Source organism: Cnephaeus nilssonii (genome assembly GCF_951640355.1).
Source record: "Cnephaeus nilssonii genome assembly, chromosome: 8".
In the NCBI taxonomy this organism is placed as follows: Eukaryota; Metazoa; Chordata; class Mammalia; order Chiroptera; family Vespertilionidae; genus Cnephaeus; species Cnephaeus nilssonii.
In genome coordinates, this window is record NC_137079.1 from 28,382,915 (window position 1) to 28,407,896 (window position 24,982).

General features: G+C 49.2%; 1 protein-coding gene across 1 annotated transcript in view; it reads left to right on the plus strand.

The window, feature by feature from the left end:
- Window positions 1–12,908: 12,908 nt before the first annotated feature.
- The window catches only part of RASA3 (RAS p21 protein activator 3), a 115,923-nt gene continuing 103,849 nt past the window's right edge, over window positions 12,909–24,982 (plus strand). The window contains exon 1 of the mRNA XM_079778739.1: window positions 12,909–13,054. Within this exon, the coding sequence (XP_079634865.1) occupies window positions 13,000–13,054 (55 nt within the window). The 5' untranslated portion in view covers window positions 12,909–12,999. The remainder of the gene's footprint in view (window positions 13,055–24,982) is intronic.

Below are 24,982 nucleotides of genomic sequence, written 5' to 3' on the forward strand. Positions count from 1 at the left end.
CCAGATCACATCCAGTCTTGTTTGCATGGTAGGGGTTCAAGATTTTAGGTGAGAGGCCAGCACAGGTTTGAGCAGAGGACTGACATGGCCTCAATCAACTTTCCAGAGGATTCCTCTCACTGAGGAATAAAGAATAAATGTTCATTGTTGACTATATTCCCCATAGTGTACTTTATATCCCCATGACTATTTTTAGAACTGGCAATTTGTACTTTTTAATCCCTTCATATTTTTCACCCATCTTCCCAAACCCCCTCCCTTCTGGTGACCATCAATATGTTTTCTGTATTTATGCGTTTGTTTTTGTTTTGTTTGTTCTTTTATTTTGTTTGTTTTTTTTAGATCCCACATATAAGTGAAGTCATACGGTATTTGTCTTTCTCTGTCTGACTTATTTCACTGAGCATAATAGCTCCATCATGTTGTTGCAAATGGCAAGATTTCATTTTTTTATATGGCTGAGTAATAGTCCATTGTGTGTGTGTGTGTGTGTGTGTGTATCTCACATATATATGCCACATCTACTTTATCCATTTATCTATCGATGTGTCAATAACTTGGCTATTATAAAAAATGCTGCAGCCTTGGCTGGTATGGATCAGTTGGTTAAGCGTTATCCAATTTGATTCCTGGTCAGGGCACATGCCCACGCTGTGGGAATCCCTGGTTGACTGATCAATATGATGTCTCTCTTTCTCTCTGTCTCTGGCTCTTTCTCTCTCACTCTCTCTCTAATATCAGTAAAAAACATTTTTATTTTTATTTATTTTATTTTAATATATTTTATTGATTTTTTTACAGAGAGGAAGGGAGAGGGATAGAGAGTCAGAAACATCGATGGGAGAGAAACATCGATCAGCTGCCTCCTGCACACCCCCTACTGGGGATGTGCCCGCAACCAAGGTACATGCCCTTGACCGGAATCAAACCTGGGACCTTTCAGTCCGCAGGCCGCCGCTCTATCCACTGAGCCAAACCAGTTAGGGCAGTAGAAAACATTTTTAAAAATGTTGTAAATGATCATTTATAAGTTTTATAAATGTATGTTGAAACTAATATAATATTGTATGTCAACAGAAATTTAAAATTTTTTAAATTAAAAAATTAAGTATCTAAGCTTTATTATAATAAGACAGTAATCTTTTTTTTTATAAAAAGGATATATGTTTATTCCTGTACTGGGTGGGTCACAGTAAATGCGCTCTACTGCACATATTTATTTTAAAGGTAACTTCAAAGTGATTACAGGATTAGGTACCATCCCAGGACTTAGTAATTCATCACCATAAATTTATATCTGAGTCCCTGGACTGTGTGAGCCATAATTGAGCTAGAATTACAGGAGATAATCCAGCCAGAGTTTCATGGCTTCCTGCTATCCCAGCTCCCAAACATGGTGTGTCAGCGCAGGAGGCCCCAAGTCTGTCCTGTGGGGTCCTGCAGTTGCCTTTTCTTTCTTCTGCCGAGACTTCCAGAAGCTGCTATCTCTACAGCATTTGGGGTTGGAGAGGTGGAGACAATGAAGGCCAGGGAGCTTGTGCCTGGGGTTCCTCAATGATCTCGTCTGGGGCCATTATCTCATTAGAGGCACACTGCAATTTGCAGCTCATTTTTCCTCTAGGGGAAAAGAGGCCTTGCTAATTGTGTCTGTTCTTATTTAAACCTGAAAATTGCAGGGAGAGAGTTGTGATAGGAGAGAGAGATTTGTGGCCTCACGCCTCATCCCTGTCAAATATGCAAAGGAGATTAGCAGAGGCTTGTTTATTGGTCTCAAGGCCCAGAGCCTCAGTGCCCATTCAGTTAAAATATGGAAGGAGACACACAATAGCTTCAGACGGGAGAATGTAGGGCTCTAGCTGTCTAGGACCTTCATTACAACTTTATGAAAATCAAATGTGAGAAACAGGCTGCTGGAGATGAGTATAGAAACATAAACATAGCTTTTCTGTAAAAGGGGTGGCATTATGAGTGCGTTCTTTTAAGTTTCCCTAATTGTTGCTTTTATAGCAATTAAAATTGATGATGGGAGGAAAAGACTTTGGAATATTGCAATTAAACATTTTCTGTAAGAGCAGCAAGGGCCCATCATATCTAGCAACACAAACTGTTATCAGAGGGGTATCCTCCGTGTCCCCACTTATTGCTGGTGAAAGTGGAGCTCTTGGGGTGCCACAGGAACAACAACTTCCTGAGGTCCCCAAGGGGAAGCTGAGGTATTGTGGGAAGTGAAAGGTTTGCGACGCAGGAAACAAGACACAGAGTCCAGGCGATGAAAAGGGGGGGAGGTTTTAATCTTGCGCTCCCGGGCGAAACTCACCAGGCCGAGAGTGGGCCAGGGAAGTTCGCGCCAAAACGGGGGCTTAGGTACTTCCTTTATACAGCTGTTTAGTGAGGGGAGGGTGGAGGGCATGAGAGGTGTGGAATTCCTGCCTCGGGCAGGGGTCTGGGAAGACAGTCAAGGGTCTGGGAAGGCGCCAGTTATCTTTGTCACCATCTACCTTGCGGATGCTTGCATGGCTGTGGACTTTCCCCCCCTGCCTAGACCTAACAGGAAGCTTTATTGATGATGTAATATTAGGGCATTTCCCTTCCAAAGTCCCATCTCTCTCCTTCCACCATGGAAAAAGTCCCATTTTGTCTTCAGCAGAGCGAGGATTAAAGCCACTGTTTGGAGTCTACTCTCCATACTGAAGCACAGTGCAGTCTAGCATCCGGCCAGCTTAGCTGTGTTCCCAGCTGCAGTCCATTGTGTGTGGGGTCCACATGGCTGGGGCCATGCAATGCTTAAGGCCACATGGCCATGGAGGTGCATGGAGGGTCACGATGCAAATGAGAAACAGGATTGCAAGTGGCAAAAGGGACAAGAGAGAGATAATTCTTTGTTTTGGGGATGATAACTGGGAGCTTAACCAATGAATCCTTCAGAATTTCACATGCTTGCAGTGGCTCCACTCCTCTGGCCAATGATCTTTTTCTCAGGTTAGACTGACAGGCAAGCACCTTCCCTACATCATCCTGACTTCCCTGCACATGCGCCCATCTTCCCCTCTGTTGGACCCCTTCCTCCCCTTCCTTCCGTGACCTGCAGGGAAGGGACCAGTGGTTCCCTGTGGGGAGTGTGAAATTGCAGCTTCCTGGTGAAGCTGCCCAGCTGACCATGCTTACAATGTCTGGCCTCCCCTCTATTATTAATATTAATAACTAGCTAGTTACGACGGTAACAAAACTACATACAATTTCCCCATCAGACACTCTTTCCAATTTATGGGCAACTTGGAGAAACAGTTCTAAGGGCTAATGTTTTTAGTCACTCTAGGTTTTCTTCTCCTGCCTCCTAACTAACATGTCATAAGTAAGTTTAACAGGGGCAAATGAAGAAGTACACCAAGGAGAGGATGAATCAGCAGGACAGAAAGCAATGATCGCACATGTCCCCAAAGCTGGGTCTACACAACTGCCTTCCCTTGCCTAGTACCCCACCATGGCTGCATATCAGCTGCCTGACCAAGAAGACTAACATCAGCTGGTCATGGTTCCCGGGACACACAGGGGAAGAGTGGATGTGTCTGGAGCAGGGACCTGCTCCCTGCCACTTCTGTCTACATCTCAGAAGGACATGATCAGCCCTCACTGAGACGGGGTTCTGTTTCTAACCCCAGAGGCTCGCAGCCCAGCTATGTACAGACAGTCCTTACCTCAAGGATGGGGTGAAAATTAAGAGGCAGAACTCTATGGGTGACAGCACTGTATCAGAATCAGCTTGAACACTAACTAGTCCTGTACCATGGGCTCTTTTATAAATTTCCTCAGTCTCTTCACATAAAACATGAAGGTGGAATGGGACTGGTGAGGAGAATGGAATAGAATAGGGCATTTCAAACTGTAGGTCACAACCAAGGATGTGCTGGTAAATGCTTAACAACCAACTGGAAAAAAGAGGTGGGGGCAGTGTGTAGCACTTGCCAATGTCCTTGGTGTAAATACTCCCAAGTTGGGAAGATATGCAAAGGGCATGTCATTATATAGTATTTCCACCATATATTAGATATGGATAATCGCAAGAGCATGGGTTTATATAATTTTATAAACATTGTAAGCATATATAATGTAATTTTTAATGATGGTTCTTTTAAACAATCAGATGACAAAACTCCTGAAAATTTAATAGTTGGATCTCATGAGCTGGTACCTATCTAATGGAGAGTCTTGAAATCAATTTTTAAAATTAAATGAACCAGATTAGCTTACATGAAGCTAGAATAGAAAATAAAATTTTAGAATACATTATATACAGTCTGGATAAGTATTATTTCATAGCATTTGTGTAGCACCCTGAGTGTATCAGGTCATGACCTAAAATGTACTTACTTTTGTAGGTCTTTTAATATGTTGAACAATTCTGGAATCAGGACCTCCAGCTGCTTTTCTATCCAATGTTAGTTTGAGAGTGACTGTCAGGAGAGCCTCAACAGCCACTAATATAGCCCAAATCTCAGAGTTAAGAGAGCAATTGGGCCCTAGTTGGTTGGAGTGCGGTCCTGATGTGCCAGGGTTGTGGGCTCTATCTCAGGTCAAGGCACATGCAGAAAGCAGCCAATGAATGCATAGGTGGTGGGGTGGTAAGTCAATGTTTCTCTCTCCTTCTCTCCCTTCCCCCCAACCTCTCTCTCAAATCAATAAATAAAAAATTAAATTTTTAAAAAGGGAACGATTGGGCTACTAAAAGCTTGCTTGCTTCCTGAGAGAAATGGAGATTAGATGAGGCCCAGAGAGGTTGAGAAGATTCTGGAAAAGGAGACCCTTGAGAGAAAGGAATGCAGCAGGAGCCAGGTTTGCCCTTGGGCTCCTTGAAGTTGCAGGAGAAAATGGCAGTCTTCAGATGTGGCTGGGTCTCCTGAGGTCAAACAGGGTTGACAGGGTGTTTGCAAGTGAGGACTTTGAGGTTTCTTCTGGCCTCAGTCTTCCTCTCATGACAACAAGGGACGTTTTCCTCGAATGGTGAGGTGAGTAAACATGAGGTCACGCCCTTCCTGTGTGAAGCCAGATTTCAGTCTCCCCACAGGAGAGGATGCAGGCCCTTGTGGGGCGGGGTAGCAAGCACAGTAGGAGATAGTCAATGAGTTGGTATCTACCACCTTTAAAAAATTTTTAAATTGGAGATCATTGTAGATGCACAAGCAATTATAAGAAACAATAGAGGTCCCTTCACCCAGTTTCCTCAAACAGTGACATCTTGCATGACTGTGGTGACTATGGTACAAGATCACAGCTAGGAGATTGCACTGATGCAATACACTGACCTTACCCAGATTGTACCAGTTTTACATGCATTCATGCGTGTGTGTGTGTGTGTGCCTAGATCCATGCTATTCCTTTACACGTGTAGAGTTGGGTGGCCATCATCACTGTCAGGACATAGAACATTTCTGTCCCACAGACTCCCTGCTGCTACTTTGTTAAAGCCACAGCCACCTCCTCCCCCTTTCCTGACCTCTACAGTCTGTCATTTCAAGAATGTTGTGTAAATGGAATCGTACAGTGTGTGTAATAAGGATTCCTCACTCAGCTGTGAGACCCATCAGTTTGTTGTACATCAGTAGACCTTTTTGTTGCCTTGTAAAGTTTAACCATTTACCTGTCAAAGGGCAAGTTGAAGGTTGTTTCTGGGTTTTGGTGATCACAAATAAAGCTGCAGTGAACATTGGTGGTTTTGTGTGCATAATGTCTTTTTAGGACATTTTCTTCCCACAGAGGGGAGCAAGGATCTCCGGGTAAACATGGGCCTAACATCACCTTAGATCACCAGAGGCCTCCTTCTACCTAGTCATTCTCATCCTTGGGAGTGGGTAGAACCTGGAGGTAGCTGACTTCCGGTGAGGGAACTGGTGTGGACCCATGCCCAACTGGAGATCCAGAGCCAGAGCTGGTGTCTGTGCTGCACTGACTTCACCAGGCCCCGGTGCTTATGTCTCAGGAGAGCTGGCATCTACCAGGTGCTCAGCAGGGCATGTGATGTCTGGAGGGTGAGAGAGGAAAGAGCCCTCCCTTGCCTCAGGGAGGAATGATGAGAAAGCCACTGAGAACTGACTTTTCTTATTTGCCCTACACTGGCCTCGCTGCTGTGCCATACCAACTCGTGGTCCCCAAGCCTGTATCAAGGCACTACTGTTCACCCCATTTTACTGACAAAAACACTGAGAGATAATCTGGGGGGGAAGAGTTAAGTTAACATCAAATCATTTGAAAGGAATAGAAAGGAGTTTAAGTGGTGTATCAGACCAGAAATATAAGAAAAGCATTGCCAAGCAACCATTTATCATACTCAAAGTTAAATGAAATTCACTCATGTGCATGGACAGATGCTATGTTGGCTCCTGAGCCCCCAGCTTTACCTTCCTGCCTCTCTCTCTGTGGTCACGGGGCCTCCCCATGATGCACAGTCTGGCAGATGTCCCCCTCAGCCAGCTACCATCATCCCTGAAACTGGGAATAATGGCAACCAAACTTCGTGAAGGGGTGAGGGCCATCACAGGTGGCTTTGCAGTCCCCCGGAGCCACCACATTATCAGAAATAGGCTTTCAGTTTTTCATGCAGTGATATCTATACCTCAGAGACCATGTCTGCTTCTAGGATTTTCTTCTGTTTATCTTTTTTTCTTCTTTTTTTCTGTATTACTCCAAACTGAACCAACTGAGGGAACCTGTGGAGAAGGCTAGCTCTTCAGTTACTGAAGTGTCCTGAGCTTAGGGGAGTGTGTTGTATTTCCCCGGTGTTTCCATAGGAACTGGCAAGTTCTGGACATATGCTTGGTACTCAGTAAAGGTTTGCTAAAGAAATGAATGGCTAAATAGAGTAAACACTCATTCAAACAAATTGTGTGGCCACTGTGTAAAACTATATGAACCTGGAAGGAAACAAAGAGAAATAAAAGTCTTTGTGTTAGAATGGTGGGCACACAGGCACACAAGTGCATTTTTTTCCTTTTAAAGTTTCTTTACCATTGTGTTGGGTCTCTTAATCTAATGTGGTTTTTTTTTAAAAAAGCAACGCTTACTGGTCATTGATAAAATTTGTTTTGGCCAAAACTGGTTTGGCTCAGTGGATAGAGAGTCGGCCTGCTGACTGAAGGGTCCCAGGTTTGATTCCAGTCAAGGGCATGTACCTTGGTTGCGGGCACACCCCCAGTAGGGCATGTGTAAGAGGCAGCTGATCGATGTTTCTAACTCTCTATCCCTCTCTCTAAAAAATCAATAAAATATATTTAAAAAAAATTTGTTTTGCCCGGTTGTGACAATGCTGTAGACCAGTTTAGGACTTGCTGCTGCATTTACCGCTGGGTCTCCAGTGTCTGGTCCCTGGGACAGGAAGCGTCTGTGGGTCAGATGCAGGTTTTTCTAGGGCCCATGTTGGGATTCTGCTTTGAGAATTGAGTGTCAGAGAGTCTTGATGGCAAATCCTCCTCCCAAATGGTGTGAGAGGGTACTCGTCTCCTTTTAACTACTGGAATAGTTTGATGGAGATTTTAGGGGGGAAAATATTTACCTTCCTGTCATAGCTAAGAAGACAGGATTTGAAGTCTAGTTGATTGCTGATTTCAGGGGTATCTTCAAAAAATCACCATGATATCTGGCTAATTAGGGTAAAAATAACTAGTTAAACTCTATTATGATAAGAACAAACAGTCATTTTGAGCAAATGTTCTTCATAGTAAGCTATCAAGGCATTACTGGTATACAAATCTATTCAACGGGCAAATCCATTAGATATCTGAAATTACATTTTACTATCAACTCAAATTGACAAGTGCTTTGACAGTTATCAAATTGCATCCCATTTAAACTCTTTTGTTGTTTTTTATTAATGAAGATAGGATAGGCTTGGGCCATGCCGATGATCCCCAAGTCTTACTGGCTTTACACAACAGAAATTGATTTCTTCCTTTTGCAAAGACAGCTGCAGATCCCAGCTGCTCTCCAGGGTAGCTGCCCTCCATGTAGTGACTCAGGGGTCTAGCGACTTCTATCTTACCTCTCAGTTTCAAAATGAGGCCTCTCAATTGTCACAGTAAGAGAGAGACACTGGAGAAGACCACAGTGGCTTTTCTCAGCTTCCAGTCAGATGTGATGCCACTTTATTTACATTCTAGGCACTAGTTCCTCCCTGATCTGTCGGGAGGGTAGGCAGAATGGCCCTCCGTAGTGCACTCCAGCAAGATCTACCGACTTCTTACTGCTCTGGATATTGTGGGCCCATTTGCCGCTGGTTCCCTGGGTCTTCTTTCTCCCAGCAGTACAGAACATCCGGGCTTCGAGCACCCAAAAGGAACCTCAGTGCAGACATGTTCACTTTTTGGCTCCTTTTCTCTGTGTGGCCCCCAAAAACGAATATTTGAGAAATATTATTCAAAGGTGGGCTTTTACTCATTTTTCTAGATTCTCTAAATGTTTTCTCTCAAGCCTATCAGGTTACTAAGAACCTACATTCTTTGACTCCTAAGCGCCTGAATACATTTTATCAAAATTATGATTTAGCATAATTCCCAACTTTTAAAAGTTGAGCTTTTACTATGTGTCAGGCACTGTAGGGAGCATATCAGCAAAGGTTAGTCATTTGAGATTGAAAACATCCTTCCCTAAATTGTTGAATATCTTTAATGAAAATAGTATCTAAAAAAATTCTCATATTGCTTAGTAGGCCAAAATATTGTCTTTTCTGAACACAGGACTCTTCAGGTCCCTGGGTACAACTGATACACTTACTTTTATGAGATAATATAATGTGTGTAAGATACCCTATTTCCATCTTTCCCTTTTCACCTTGACTATTAGGAAACTCAAAGCTGAGCTCAGATATTCATTGCAATTGCTGTTTTTACCATAGATGTTTGATACAAAAATGTCTTCCTTCAATACTTTTGTTGTACTCTTTCAAAATTATTTTATTAAATACTGGTCATTTAATTTTATGTCACTTCAAATCCTTTGAAAGTAGGTTGATCTGATATTCATAATAAATGATCTAATGATGCCATCTTAATAATAAATATCCACTTGTTGATAGATTGGCACTACTCAAGAAATATTTTTGGCGGGTACAGAAGAGGATTCTATCAAGGAGAGAAAAATGCAACTGAGTTATAAACAAAAGAGATTACAGATACTTTCTATGAAGTCATTCCCTTTTCCTCTCATCTCTCAATATTTTCCTGTCTCTTATTATCACACCTCTTAGGGAACAGATCCTAATTTAGAAAACTAATGCTCAATTCCTTTGTACAGAGCACAGACTTGAGAAGGCATGGTGCTTGCATAGTTCTGCGGAGTTGAGTTTTGTTAAGGAAGGAATCCCGGGAGCATGCTGCGCAGGCCTCTCTGCTTCTTAAAGGGGACGAGAAGCCCAGGCTCATGAACACCTTGCCCCACTCATGTGGGGATCTCCTGCATCTTCATACATTTATTTCCTCCTCTCTGAGCACATGTCTTATCAAAGCCTCCCACGAATTGCCAACTTCTAGCTCATCTACCTGAATAAAATATCATCAATAGAGCGATCCAAATTGATGTTCTGCAGACTGTCCGGATGGTCCAGGTCTCTAGGGTATATTCTAACAGAGGGCAGGAAAGCCTGACGGGGCAAGATCGTATGTGCTCGAGTCTATGCCATATGATGGAAACTGCTTTGGACCCTCCTTCTTTTTAGGGTTGGAGAAGAGTGCATTTGTCAGCTGCACGGCCACCCACCATGGACCAGAGGCTGTGCTGATGTGGCCTGGCAGTGGCCCACAGCTGGCACTGCAGCTACCATTGGGGCTACTGTGTGGTTTAGCTTGTGGCGGCCCACCGTCATCCTCTAGGACCTCTCTGGTATCAGAGGCGGGACTGGTGAATGAAAGCACCGTTTAGGATAGTCTTGATCTCTGACTTCCCCCCAGGATGTGTTATTGTTTTTGATTTTCCATCCTGGCACCCCACTTGGCTTTCCCTGCTGGGATCACTCTGAACCCACACGCAAAGAAGCCAATGTGGGTGTTCTGACCACTGTCACATAATCCATACCCATTTTACCTTAAATGCCAGGGGAAATGAGCCCTTGGTGGGTCAATGGATCCAATAATCCCCCTGTGAGCCACCTCTGGGCCAGGACTTCATTGATTTTCTGGGCCCCGCAAATCCCACTCTAATAGGAGCATAGGACTCTTCAGGTCCCTGGGTACCACTGTTGACTCAGACCCTGAGCCCAAAAGCCCTCAAAATATCTAGGTGTTTTCCTTTTCTACCTGGAGGAAGTCCTAGGAGAGTACTTACCTCTTGTACTTGTAGTTAGGTCCTCTCCTTCAGTCAGTGGGTTCTGGGGATGAGAACTGGCTTATGTCTGGAAATTGGACAAGAGACCGTGACATTATATTGGGGCAACTTTCTTCAGTCTCCTGCTACCTATCGTTGATTTCCTTTGATTGTATACCTTGAACCATATTCCGGTTGGCTGGCTATTTGTCCTGCCCCGGATGCCGTGTTCGGCTGACCATTTCTATAGCTCTTTGCAAGTTCAGGGAGCCCAGGCTGCCACTCCAGTCTTGCTGCTCACTATAGTAATTGCGCCTGCCTTGCTTCTGATGGCTAAATTGTTATCACCTTGCCTCTATGATGTCCCTGTCTGATCATCCTCATTGCTGTCAGGGTGCCCAGCGTACCCTGGAACCGCACCGCTACCCCCAGCCCAGCCCTACAGCGGCCAGCCACTGCTGAGGATCTCACCAGCACATTCATCATCACTTTTTGTGAACAGAGTGTCCTCTGGACTCTCCTGGTCAGCGACAGGTTTCCCGATTTTATGGAGTATATTCACTCTCCTGTGTCACTTCTCAGAGCATTTGGATGCCTTCCTCTGCTGTGTGCTGTGCCCATTTGGCATTTCCACTTTATTTAGCGTGGGGCATCACTTTCTGCAGGCTTCCACATGCTGCTTGCCAGGGTGCCAAGTTCTGTACCATGGTTGAATAATCCCATATCAATAAACTCTAACCTGATCTATCTTTATGTTATGCCTCCCCTGGGTCCAACTTTCTCTGGATTTGGCTTTGCATTAACTCTCCAGCTCCCTCTGGCACAGGTTTCATAGACCCTGACGCTCCCGCTCCCTCGTCAGGCCCAGCACTTTGCCAGCCGGGTGATGCAAATGTTGTGGAGGAGTGAGTTGGAGGCAGAACACTGGGGTGTATGTATTGCTTTGCAGAAGCCTCTGTATCCTCTTTAAGCACAGAGAGCACTTGCCTTAACAGGGAGAAATGGGACACCTCTCCAGGTCCAGAAGATTCAGAAAATCTGGGGCTCAAGATTTTTGAGTGCATTCATCCAGAGGTTCTTCCCCCAAACCTTAGGGTCTCCCTTCTTCCCAACCAGGGTCCTGACCTCAGTAGAGCAACCTTTCTTGGGTTGAGCATTCAGCCTTCTCTCGATCTTCATGATTAAGTCCTGGCTCTGATCCACAGCTTTTTTTTTGTTCTCTGGTTGCAGGAGAGGAGAGTGTCTTTTACATGGTACCAGGAAAGCCCTCTTTCTGTCATATTTTTCTTCAGATTAGTGATTTTTTCCCATTGCCTTGCCCTCAGCAAGAGCAACCTGATCCCATAGTCCAAATAATCACCGCTTCCCCCAACCTCTGCAATGCCTGCGACACTGCACCCACCCTGCGTTTCCAGCTCGCCACTGCTACAGCACTGCAGGGCTGCGGCGCCTCCAGCGATGTGCCAGTGGGAGTCCAGCTCTCAGATTCCCTCTCAGGGGCTGCTGCTAGACGCTCCTGGTCCAACTATCTTGTGTTCAGTCCCCCTGGAAACAGACTCAGCGGCAGAGATCTGTGTGCAGGATTTCATCAGGAGTGTTCTCAAAAAAAGTCCCGGGAGCGTGAGGGGCAAGAAGGATGGGCAGAGAAGCAGCTTAACCACAATCCTCTGAGAGGCTCAGGAGCCGGGAGAGCTATTCCATCATCCAGCTGGAGGCAAAGCTTTGGTCTTAAGAGGGAAGTCTGGGTGGCACAACACAGCATGCACTACAGAAATCTCCCCAGGTCCCAGAGTTAGAGGCAGCAACACTGAGGTCTGAACCTAGAAGCTGCTTTCCGTAACTCCCAGGTTAAACTGCCAGTAAACACCGTAAGTGAAGGTCTTGAGAGGATAAACTCAAGCAGATGATTGAGGGTAGTTAGGGTAAAGAATGGTCCTTAATGCTTTAAACACATACTCAAGCATTTTTTTTTATTTTTTTTTAAAGCAGTGAAAAGAACAGACCCCTCTCTTCATTAAGCTGTTATACCTGTATATGCAGGGTGTGTGTGTGTGTGTGTGTGTGTGTGTGTGTGTGTGTGTGTGTGGTATAGGCCCCCATGAAGATAAAAGAGAGGAGGGAAGTGGAGAGGAAGTCAGGAGGGGACCTTGAGACAGAGAAGTAAACGAAGCGAGGGGGGGACCCTGCAGATGCCTGAGGCAGAGAGCAGACAGTAGTGCTTTGCCTGTTCCCCCCGCCTCCCCTAGTAGCCCGGTTCTCGCCGTGCGCCTTCCCACCCCCAACCCCCGTCTGGTGCCCCCCCGCCCCCCCGCGACCTCCCCGCTATCCTCTTAGGTCCCTTCCCCCGCCCCTCCTGCGGCCTCCCGCTGTACCCTTCTCCGCGTCCCCTTAGTTCCCCCCATTCCCCGTCCCCTAGCCACCACCACCCGCTCCCGCTCCCTCGGGAATCCCACCGCTGAAACAGACCCCGCCCCTCCCCTGGACTCGGCCAATGGGCAGTTGGGGTCGCGCTGTGGGCGGAGCCGTCACGTCCTCGCCCCTCGGCCGGCCCTCGGCCAATGGGGAGCTGGGTAGGACCGATGGGCGGGCGCGTGGGTGGGGCCGGGAGGCCGGGGCGCCCCCGACCCGGCGGGCGCTGGGTAGGGCGCAGAGCTGAGACTGTGCGGCCGCTCGGCTCGGCTATTCGGCGGGACTCCGCGCGCGAATCCGACCAGCATGGCGGTGGAAGAAGAGGGACTCCGGGTCTTCCAGAGCGTGAAGATCAAGATCGGTGAGCGTCCGGGAGCCCGCGGGGGGCAGCGGGGTCTTCGCGGGTCTCGCGGTCGGCGCCCCCCTCGTCCCCGATCCGCTCCTGGAGATGCGCGCTCCCCCGAGGCCCCCTCCTCACCCCCCGGGGACTGCTGGTCCGCGAACCGCGCCCCTCCCACCTCGTGGGCATCAGCGGTCAGTTGGCTGTGCCCCCTCCACCTCCTCCAGGACGGCCGGTCCGCCAGCCGCGGCCCCCTCCCCACCTCTCCCGGAGGACGGTGACTGGGCCGAGCCAGGCCCGGCGGCTTCGGGGAACTCAGCTCCCCGAGCCCCCCCCTGCGCCGCCCCAAGTCCCTGGAGGTGCAGTGCCGGGGGTGGGGTCGCCTGTACGGAGGGGGTGGTGCGCTGTAGGACGCGGGTCCGTTCCCTCTAAGAGTGTGTGCCTGGGTGTGTGCTTAAATGCGTGCACGCGTGTGGGGACTCTGGATGCGTGCATTTCAGGTGTCAAATCCACCCATCTCAGGGTTCAGCATCTCCTCAGCCACCGCACCCAGAAACTTCCTTTTCTGTGAACGTGTTAGCTCTTCCTCATGTTCCCCCAGGGGCAAGGGGCCGGGTTGGGCTGTTGGCTGGTGCCTGTGTGTGCACACCTCTGCGTGGGTGTGTGTTTTTGTGTGCACATGTGTCTGTGTGCACACATATGTGTCGGTGACTGCGTGTTCGTGTGCGCATATGTCTGCCTGTGAATGTGGAGCAATCTCTGGCCCAGGGCTCCCTCAGGGCAGGGAGCCACCCCTCCCCCACCTTCCATTGAGAACTGGCGGAGGGAGCTGTTGGCCAGGCCCTGTCACCCAGGAGGATTCTGCCTTTCTCACTGGACTCAAGAACTGGGGGAGGGAAATGACATGCAGGTTCTGGAGTGGGCTGGAGGGCTATATCTGGATTTCCTGGGTTTATCTGGCGAGATTTTTTTCCCTAGTTCTGTTTTATCTTGGGAGGGTGATGTGCAAGTCATCCACCCCCTATCCCCACCCCAAAAAAACAACACAGAAAACAGCAACAACAACCAAGATCTATGCCTGGAATTACAGTTAGACATTAATGCCGTAAATGTGCCGGGTGAGAGGACAGTTCATGTTGGAGAGGGCTTCTGAGGACCCAGAGTGTCATCATGCTCAGGGTCCTTCTTGCCTACTGACCTCCCTGCCCCTGGGAGTGCTCCGCATTCCCATTTATTCCCCCGTGAAAAAGGGCCACTGGGAACCGCGCCAGGCACCTAGTGACTGCTGAAGTGTCAGTTGTTGATGACATTTGATGCTGCCTGAAGGAATTCCAGCTACCCCAAATCAGCATGTTGTTTCCTGTCTGCTTTATTTTGGTTTATGGATCATTGCTGAGACGCTGTTGGTTTTTGGCTCAGAAGCACTGCAGATAGCATGTGGCAGCACTTCAGCCCGGGGAGTCCGCCTGGAGAGGGCTGCTCTTGTTTACTTGGTTGAAGTCTGCTGCACTCTCACACGGAGAGATTCAACACTGACCGCCACCCAGAGTGGGGGCAGGGGAAAGTGCCTCTGTTAGGGTTCCCTCAGCCAAGAGCCCTCACTCATTGCCTGGGTCCAGTGAGTTTCCCCCGAGGATTTGAGGTGCTTCCTTGGAAAATCGGGGGGGGGGGGGTGCTGAGGGGAGAAAGTGGCATTGGAGTGTGGCGGTGGGGAGTGTGCCAAGTTCTGGGTGCAGCAGACAGGAATGGGCCTGGGGACTGTGTGGTCCAGGCCCAGCACAGCAAGCCAGCCTCAGACTCTGCTCAAGGAGAGTTCTGGAATGGCGGTTTATTCAGTAGAGAGCACTGATTTCTTTCCAGGATGGCATAGTGGGTGAAGCAAGAGGGCGAGGAGACACTCAAAGGTCCAGGGGAGGCAGCCCCGCTGCCTGTGAGGGTTCTGGACCCCAGCAGGAGGGGCCTGGTGTGGACGAAGGGGGTTAGATGACACTGTTTGGTTAGGTGGTCTCCCTTGTGTGCTGCACTTTAAACAAGCGAGAGAAACACCCAGCTCAGCTGAGGATCAGTGCAGTGACTGGAACATCTGCCATCTCTAACCCCACATGGGGAATGGGTATTGTTAGAGCCTTTGGATCCCCCACCCCCATGTTTGGGAGCTATAGCAGTGAGGTAGAAACGCCTGTGCAGCAGCCATCCAACTCCCTGCACATGGTTCCAGCTCGGAGAAGCCCCCGTTTCCTCTCTTTCTTGAGGAGGGTCCTTGCCTATAGTGCTGGGATACAGGAGGGTGACATCCGTGTCTCACCTTTGTAGCTGGGGGCATGCAGAGAATCAGGACCTACACACAGAACAGGCAGGGCCTCCTCCTGTGTCTGGGCACAGACATGGACGAGGCTGTGCGGCTGAGTTAGAGCCTGGGCTGGGCTGGGCCGGGCTGGGCTGGAGACCCGGAAGGTGAAGTGTGGGTGGGCTGGTTTGGGGCAGAGTCTTCTTTAACTTGTGGGAAAGCCGTTAGGAGAGCAGGATGATGATGATCCCGAGTTGGGTGGTGTGCTGATTTCTTTCCCTCGTCCTCTATTTGTGGCCAGTCTCGGCTCTGACTTGCCTGCATGATGAGGGACACTGGAGTGGATTTGGAGGAGGGGCAGCTGTGCATGAGACACCGCACACACCGTCACATGCGTGCCGGCCTCTCCTTCTTTGGAGAGACACTGGCCGAGCTGTCCATTCATCTCCGGGCCTTGTTTCCCGGCTAGCTGGCTGCGTGCCCGCGTCTGCTGTTGGCTCGCTCGATGACCCAGGGCAAGTGTCCTCCCCTTTCATAGCCTTATTTTTCCATTTGCAAAATGCAGGCTCTTATTGTCTACTGCATCCGGTGGGAGCTTACAAGACGGCGTTGTGCCTGCCTGCCTCACTCCCAGAAAAAGACAAAATGAAAAATTCTCCCTAAAGTTATGCCAGTAAGAGCAATATCACTACTGTTGCTAAAAAAAAAAGGCAGAACACTTTGGAGGGGATGAAGAGGTGTTTTTTTTGTTTGTTTGTTTGTTTGGTTTTTTTTAGGTGTAAGAGCTTTGGCCTTGATTCCTTAAATCGTTTTTGGAAAGTGTGATGGCAACTTGGTCTTGTTGAAAGGCTAAAATTGGGGGAAATGGAACAAGTTTCTTTTTCCCGCTTCCCCTTTTCTTTTTCCTTCCACCTTTTGCAAATGAGATAATACATAAGAAAGTACCAAATAAAAGTGAGATGTTTTTATTGTAACTATTTTGAGTCCTTCTCTTGAACCTGTTGTTTTCCCCATGTACCGGTACGTCTTGCAGTGTTATCTTGGATAGCTCTCCAGGACACTTAAAAATCTTAAACCCTGCCTGTCTTTGGTGCCGGTTGTTAACTGTTTTTACACCAGCGTCTCTTGTCTCGTAAACTGGACGCACTTCCTATGAGCTGACCGCTTTGAGGAAGTGTGTTCCGACTTTCCATGAGTCAGGACTTCAGCACTGGAAGGGAAGCCGCCAGAAGATTTCTAGGCGCTGATTGGGGAAGAACCCGCAAGGAGATCACTTCTGTTTGGGACCCAGTGCTCCTTTCTTTAAGCATTGCTCGATAGCCTCACTTCCCAGGCATATGTTCCTTTTCCATCAGAGTTACTACTCATTTTGGAGTGTCATCGTATCTTGATAAACGTGTTCACTTAAGAGCCACATACAGAGGTGTTTCTCTCAAGCCCCCGAAAGTAAAAAAGCAGAGCCTTGCACTTCAGAGTGAGGGAAGCCCGCCTGCTCCGTCAATGGTTTTCCTCCTCCGTCTGAGGGTGCCGTTTGGATCTGTTCGGTGTGTTAACGCTGTGTCCCGTGGGAGGCTGAGCTCCGCCTGGTTCCTTGGGGCAGGCCTTCCTCTGACCCTGTGTCTCCCCTCCTTCTCCTTGGACCCGGTGTAGCCGCTCCTCTTGTGCTCACTGGGCTCCTAGCAAGCTCTCATGTTCCTTCTCCGTAAGATCAGGGCTTGTCTGCCAAGAAGGGCGATGGCAGTCTGGGTCCAGCACAAGCACATCGGAACTGACCGTTCCTCCCATTCAGCAAAACGTGGCCCTGCTTGCGGGCCTGCCTTCCCTCCGCTGAGTGGCAAACGTTATCCCACCAGGAGCAGGGGGTCCCTCAGGCAGGGCAGGGTGCTGAGTGAGAGGAGCACAGGGAACCGTGGCGAGGGTCCCTAGTCTGCGCCTCCCTTGGCCGTTCAGCTGTGAGGAGGGGAGATGGCGCAAAGCCTCAGGCCACAGGGGCTGGGACCTCGGGGTTCTAGGTGCGCTCCGCTGAGTGTGATACGTAACCCGATTTCCTCCATGGGAAGCAGTAGTGTGACCCTCACAGGGGCCTATAAGGATCAGATGAGGTGGTGGGCCTGCTTACTAAGTTAAAACAGTTATTGTTTGTCGTAGTGGCTTCACAGGGCTGAAAAAAAATTGTGTTCTTTTAGAGAAAACCTTTTGTGAATTTAAGGGAGTGATGTCAGTGACAGTAGAGTGTGTGTGTGTGTGTGTGTGTGTGTGTGTGTGTGTGTGTGTGACAGTGTAAAAAGAGGCCGTGCTGGCCTCACGTGGTTCTTGGCATCAGGGATTTTATATTCTCTTGAGCTTTTTGATGCTAAAATTAACCTGGATATTCTATTAACCGAGATCAGCTAGCTGCCTGTGCTATTTTTAACCCCTAAGGACTAATGTGCAGAAGGGGACTGTGCCTGGGGAGCAGCTGGGCTCAGGGCCAAGGGTGATTTCAGCCTGTGGCTCCAGGTTTTGCCTGGGAAGGGGGTGGGTTTTCTGTGCATGCGTGTGGGGGTGGAGAGGGATGCAGACTTCAAGTGTCTAGCTTGTGTGTGTTGTCTCACTGTAATTTAAATTCTCACAACTCCAGGACACTTGCTTCGAGGAAGGGGGACTTCTAGGACTTAAATAACTTGCCCAAAGTCACCCAGCCTGTAAGAGCGGAACTGGGATTTGAACCCGCTTTTGTGTTGTGCCAACGTTCTTGTTCTCCTCACCACTGAATACTATCTGTCTTTTCTTTGTCCATGATCTTGGATTTGAATGGTGGTGGTGGTGGTGGTGGTTGGGGGTGGGGATAGTGAAGGGCTGGGAAACTTTGCGCCAAGTCCTGGCCCGGTTGCTCTGAGCCACTGACCAGGGGGCGCCGGGGTAGGAGTCCGAGAGGAGAGAAATTGTGAAGATGCCATCTTGAACAGAATGCAGAAATCCAGAGATGGTTCTTCGAGAAGGCCCCCTGGCAACCCATACACCCCCGGGCACGTTAGGAAAAGGCACTGGGCAGGTCAGCTTGAGGCAGCCTTGTAGGTGGATCACTTGGCTGCAATATAGCATTTGGTAGAAAACGTTTAGATTTGCTTCTCTGAAGCTAATGAGGCATCTGAGTGTATCAACACTCCCACTTCCTGAAGGTACTCGGGGAGTGAGAACACTGGTGCAGCATGTCTTAGTCTTAAGACGAGCACATGTTTAGAAAGGAGATGGATGTATTCGCTGAAACAACCAGAAGTGGTAGCTGCTAAGGCCTGAGATGCGAGGTTTGTAAGTCGCACTTAAGTGAGTGAAGACGGTCGGGCTTCTGTGTTCACAGGTGGAGCTTGCAGGCCGCTGTGGCGACCAGAGCCCCTGGGAGCCATCGCTGGAGCGGTGGAGGGTGTAGCTAACCACAAAGACTGAGTCACAGCTATGTTTTTTCACTAATTCTGTGTCTTCAGACAAATCCAAGTTCTCTCTGCCTCAGTTTCTTTGTGAAAGTGGAGAGTAAGACCTTTTGGGGGAGCTTAATGGGTTTGTGATACTTCCGCTGCTCTGCTCTTTATTGACAGGTGTTCCTAGTGTGATTTGAAGCTCCAGTGTGAAGCTATTTGTTATGTTCATCTTGCAGCAAATCAGAGTTCCCACTAAACAGACAGGACAGCTGCACTTTGTGCTCGATAGCAGGTGGGCGAGGTCAGACACCAGGGGAAAGCAGCCTTGAACCTACCATTAAGAGTTTGGAGAAGGAGGGAGTCATTGTGTGACATAGAGCTGGGCAGTGGACGCAGCTTTGGGGGACAGCAGTGGCTGGCTGGAGCGGCCAGTGAGGCGTGTGGATAGGCCTCTGGCCTCTGAGTGGATAGAGTGGGGCACGCAGATGGGCCTTGTGGGGACTTGCATGTCGAGTCCCGCAGATGCTGGTCACTCCTGGAGGGTTCAAGGTGAGAGAGCAGATTGTAAGATCATGGCGTGGGCAGGGTCGAGTGGGGGAGGGGAGGGCAGTGAGGGCGCATCCTCACTGGTTGTCTAGTTTTCTGCATCCTGATGTCAGGGTGGGGGTCTATACTCAGCAAAGGAGAGGAGGAGCTCACAGCAGGATGGGATGTTCTAACTTGGACTGGTAGGTAGAGATGTACGGGAATGTTCATGGCAGCAGCACTGTCGTCAGGGTTAAATGAACAAATAGCAAAAGTGAAAACAAAGTGTATGCCAGTTGGAAGGGTGCTGCCACAGCGTGGAATATTATGCAGCTTTCAGAGGAATGAATTAGAGCCAGGCCAGGCCACATGACGTGCAGGAAGTTCCATGGGGTATGACTAGAAAGAAAAGCAAAATACAGCAAGTCTATATCAGACCATCCCCTTAAAGAGCAGCAAAAGCCAGGTAAACATGTGCAGACGTGGAAATAAAGACCTGCACAAGCCCGTCAGCCGGACTCCCTATGGTGGGGAGTGTGGAAAGGCTTCGGAAGGAAGAGGGAAGCAAGTAAGAAATCCAAGGTCTGTTTTGAAAAAGCAAGGGCATGACTGTCATGCACGGATGTGAAATTTTGTATCTAGGTAGGTCAATGGAGAGTTTAAAAACACAACCACTTTAAAAATGGATAGAACAACGTTCTGTAGAGGAACCGAGGCCCAGAAGAGAAAACGATTTACCTGGATTGTAGAAGGCTCACTCTGTGCAGGGAAAGTGTGGGAGAGACGGGAGCAGAAATGAGTGAATAGCAAGCTGGAGCACACTGGAGGCTGCTGGAGCGGAGGGGCCAGGATTGGCTCGTGAGGGGGGCCTCGGACCAGGGGCCTCGGACCAGCTCCAACACACCGAGCGGGTTTGGCGCTCCAGCTGCTGTGTTCAGAGAACTCGGACACGGGTGAAAGGGAACTTAAAGTCACGTCATCCGCAGCAGATGACCCGGTGCTTTTCTTTAAGTGTGAGGCAGCTTCCAAAATTAACAGTGAACGCATTCAAACTTTGGTATAAATGCAAGTCCCGTGATCATCCTTAGAAATAAGGAGATGAGTGTCGCCCAGTTCTTGGCTCCTCAGCTCCCTCCGTGGGCTGGAACCCAGGAAGTGGTTCTCGCGTGTGGGAACCTACCCAGGGATCAGAGTGTCTGGGGAGCTTTTGGTTTGAGTGTGTGTGTGTGTTTAATCCCTGCTGGAAATGATGGATCGTCAAGATGACCGTGGGATCAGAGATAGTGATTCCTCGCTCTCTGAGTGTCTGCAAATGCTAGGCCTGTTTCTGCATGCAGGGCTGGATTCCCCAGGGCCGCAGCTCCCTCCCTCCTGAAAGTTGGCATTGTTAGTTTCAGTTTTCGAGTAAGTTGGAGCCCCACATTGGGGACAGTTAGCCTCCCGGGATAAGCCCATGGTTGGTAAATGCTGCATCTCAACATGTAAAACATGTTGTTCCGGTCACTGTCTCCTAGGAGGGCTGCGGGGAGGCTGGGAGCCACGCTCAGGGTTACGCAGGACATCGGGACCTTTTGTAGACAGAGCACAGTGCCCTTCACTCCGAGTCAGCCGAGGAATGTGTTTTCCTCTCACATTGCTTCTGTTCCTGTTACCTGAAAACCTCCCAAATGCAGAGAATTGTTCTATCTTGGCCCCCAGTTGCCAACAGGATAAAACCCAAAGGTCAAGTCCTCCTGTCGGGCGGCGGTGCTCTCCTAACCAGGTGACTGCATCCCCCTGCGCACCGGACACCGCTGTGCCAGTGCTTCCCGCTGAGCCACCGAGTGCACCGGGACCAGGACCGAGTCACCAGGCCTTTCCTGAGAACCCTCTTCCCCTGTGCCCGCCTCTGGGACAGACAGGATTCTGGGATTGGGCTCCGGCTTCTGGCTTCTTGGGGACACTGGACAGAGTTAAGGGTGCTAATTACTCGTGTATCTCTTTCGGGAGCCTTGTTGTTGGACTCAGAGTTTTGTAAGGCGCCACACGGGTCCAGTTAGGTGTGATCTGTGTGCGGGCCACTTGAGTCAGGGCCAGCTTCTCCTTCCTTGTCATTGTAAAAAGCCACACAGAGTAACCTCCAGTGATCCTCACACAGCCGAGCCCGTGAGATGGTTGAGGATGCTACACCTGCCCCCAAATCTTCTCTTTAGCTTTGTTTTGTGTTGTTGTTTTCTCTTTCGAGGAAAAAGATTTCATTTTCTTTTCAGCCCTGTAGTTTCTCCTTTTGGTTCTAAATCCATTCCTGGGAGTTACCAGAACAGCCGGGTTGTTTGATTTTGTGTACGCTGTCCATTTTCACAGATCAGGCCTGGCTCCGGGAGCCACGGACCTGCCCGGTGATGCAAAGACGGCTCCTGTAGGATGTTGTACTGATTCTGTGCAGGGAGGCTCCCAAGGTCACACAGCAAGAGAGTTTATGACTGCCTAAGTTGCCCTGTGATGAACTGGCAATTACCCAGGTGCTTCTGTGGTTAGAAAGGCACAGCCTGTTGGGTGTGTATCAAATCACTTCCTCAAACAGATAGCTGACTTCCCACCCGAGGCCTTCTCCTTCTCAGTGAATCTTCAGATGAGCATTTATGGGACTCACTGAGCAGAGCAACACTTTCTCATGAACCTGAGGTCCTCGAGAGGCCATGACAGCTGGGGGCTTACAGCCTGCTGACCCACTTCCCAGCTGAGTGTCTTGAGTTGCCTGAAATGCCTGAGCCACTTCTGAGACCTTCAGATGGAGGCTCTGTGGCAAGGGAGGGCAGGGGGGAGGCGGGTGGAGTGAGGCAGTTAAACTTGGGCATACAGGAGGGGGGGTTCAGCCCCAGGTCTCCAAACCTCTGGGCATCTGCTTATGTTGGCCCAGCTAAATTGGGGCTTTCCAAGGCTCGGGTCAGACTGTGGTACAGAGCTATCAGCAGAGATCCAGGAATAAGAACTGTTCCGGAAACTCCATCAGCGTGCAGACCCCAGGGGACTTGACCAAGCTGGCTTCTTGTTAGATGTCTGCGTAGGATGCTGTGATGGCCTGGCTTTCCCATGGCCTTTGGGATGGGGGCTGGGATGGGGAATTCCAGATTGCTGGGGACTGGGCTGGCAAGCTGAGCCTTTTCCGGAGGCCATGCTGGCCTGTCGGGTAGCCATAAATGGTTTTTAACTTAGGATCCAACAATTGGGTATTTTATCTACTTCATAGGGGTGAGTTTCAAGTGCGGTAAATTCTGCTTATATCATGCTCACATGGAAAACACACACCACACTCCCTAAGCCCTGACCAACTTCTGGACATAAACACAGAAGCTTATGGGCACAACACACGGGCACATGTGCGCACACATGCAACTATGTGTACATATAAACATGTGACACAGATAAACATGTATACACGATACACACCACACACACAGGCTCTGGGGTCTGTTTCAGGGGTAGAGGTACATAGTGCTGTGTGCCCAATGTGGTGGTGGGATGGAGGTATAAGGAAGGCTCACAGCAGCTTCTGAGGACTGTTTCCCGGTAGCCAAGATCCATGGCACCAGGGAACCGGCCTGTGTGCCGGAGTAAGGAGTGTGGAGTATAAACATGGGTCCTGCCCAGCCAGCATGGCTCAGTGGTTGAGCATCAACCTATGAACCAGGAGGTCACGGTTCAGTTCCCGGTCAGGGCACATACCCAGGTTGAGGGCTCAATCCCCAGTGTGGGGCGTGCAGGAATGCAGGAGGCAGCCGATCAATGATTCTCTGTCATTGTTTATGTTTCTATTTCTCTCTCCCTCTCCCCTCTTCTCTGAAATCAATTATGTGTGTGTGTGTGTGTGTGTGTGTGTATGTATGTATGTAGATATATGTAGACATATATACACACACATACACACATATACATATATATATACATACAATGGGTCCTGTTTCTCAAGCAAGCCTTAATCTTGTTTTGTCTTCGGGATGCGGTGGAGGCTGCAGAGACACTGCAGTGGTCACTTGGCTCGTGCAGTCTGATCCCCAGGGGGTCTGTGGGTGTGAGTTTGGGGACACCTGCAGTCTAAGAGCCCCGAGGGCTGCTTGGTGAGGCCCCCACCGCCTGCCCTGGGGCCTCACTGCGGGGACGCCTGCCTTTCCACTTTCTATGGCTTGAGAGCTTTTTCTACAATTGTTTTTGGTTTTTTTTAATATTTTGTATTTGTATCAGAAACCTTTAGCTCTTTAGGCCCACAACCTGGGGGTTTTCTTATAGTTCCCCCCCCTGTTTCTGGCCTGTTCTCTCAGTTGACTGTACTCAGGTGGGAGCTCCCAGGCTTCCACCAGCTCCGAGGTCCCTGGGCTGGGCTCTGCCACTCAGGAGAACATACTGGAATTCAAGTGAGAGAGATGTTAGTCTAGGGGACACATGAAAAAGAAACCACTGCAAACACTGGTGCTTGAGCTGTAATCAGAAGTGAGCAGTGGCCCACCTTGCCTCGTGGAAGTCTGCTCCCTGCAGGGGAACGGGAGTGTGTCTGGTGTTAGTAAGGGGAAGGCAATCCCTGGATGGTTCTGTAGCTTTGGATGAGAAGTTCCGTCCACTTGGTAACTTGGGGCAGAGTCAGAGGGTGTTTGTATCCGGCTCTTGCTTCATACCAGGTACAAACCCCAAGGACTAACCAGCTTGCTTCTGTGAGAGTCCCTAGCTTGGCAGCCTAAGCCAACACCTCCCTGGAAGGGGGATGGCCTGGCCTGGTGGGACTCCCTCTGAGCTGGGGGGGCTACCGATGGCTCGATTGTCCCCTTACACGGTGACGACTCCCTAACAAATCACGGGAGGTGATGGTCAGAAGACCTCGGCAGCTTCCTGAGCCCCCCCAGCTGGCTCCATCCATCTGGAATCTGCGGCATTCCTTTCTCTGTTCATCATTTCCTGCTCCATTCAGCTCTGCGTCAAGTATTTGGAGAAAGGGTTTCAGCATTTGGACCCAAGAATGTGTTTATGCACGTCCTGACTGGAAATAAAGGGTCGCGTGGGAAGAAAGAAACCGCTTGTCATTATGTTTTTGCTCAGTATCTTGGTTTTCTGTTGATTTTCTTCACTAACGGACGGATATTCCGGTGTTCTCTTCAGGGAAGCCTTTCTCTCTCTGCCTTGTGCCTGCCCTTCCAGGGCAAGCAGACCATTTAGTCCAGGAGCCGAGGGGAGTGGTCAGGAGGCAAGAGGAGGGAGCAGGCTGGGTGTCTGGTCCTTCAAATTAGGTTGGTCTTTTATTCCTTTTTCATCTGATCATTATTCGCTGTACTATGGAACTAATAATTTAGTTCTATATTTTTTCTTTTGTCTCTTGGAACACTGGAGAGGTGGTACTACCCACCCCTGCCCTTCTGTGCCCTGCTGTCTCCTCTGCCCCAGTCAGCTTTCCTATTGGTAACTGCACTAGAATCCACCAGATTTGTGAATATAAGAATGTAGTTTTATTTAAAATATTTTTAATTGACTTTTTTAGAGAGAGGGGAAGGGAAGGGAGAGGGAGAGGGAGAGAAACATTAATGTGAGAGCGAAACATGGATCAGCTGCCTTCAACACGCCCTCTACCAGGGTTTGAGCCTGCAACCCAGGCATGTGTCCTGATGGGGAATCGAGCCAGCAACCTTTTGGTGAACGGGACTATACTGAACCAACCTCTGAGCCACACTGGCCAGGGCAAGAAAGTTGTTGTTTAAAGGTAGGATATATCTGCTG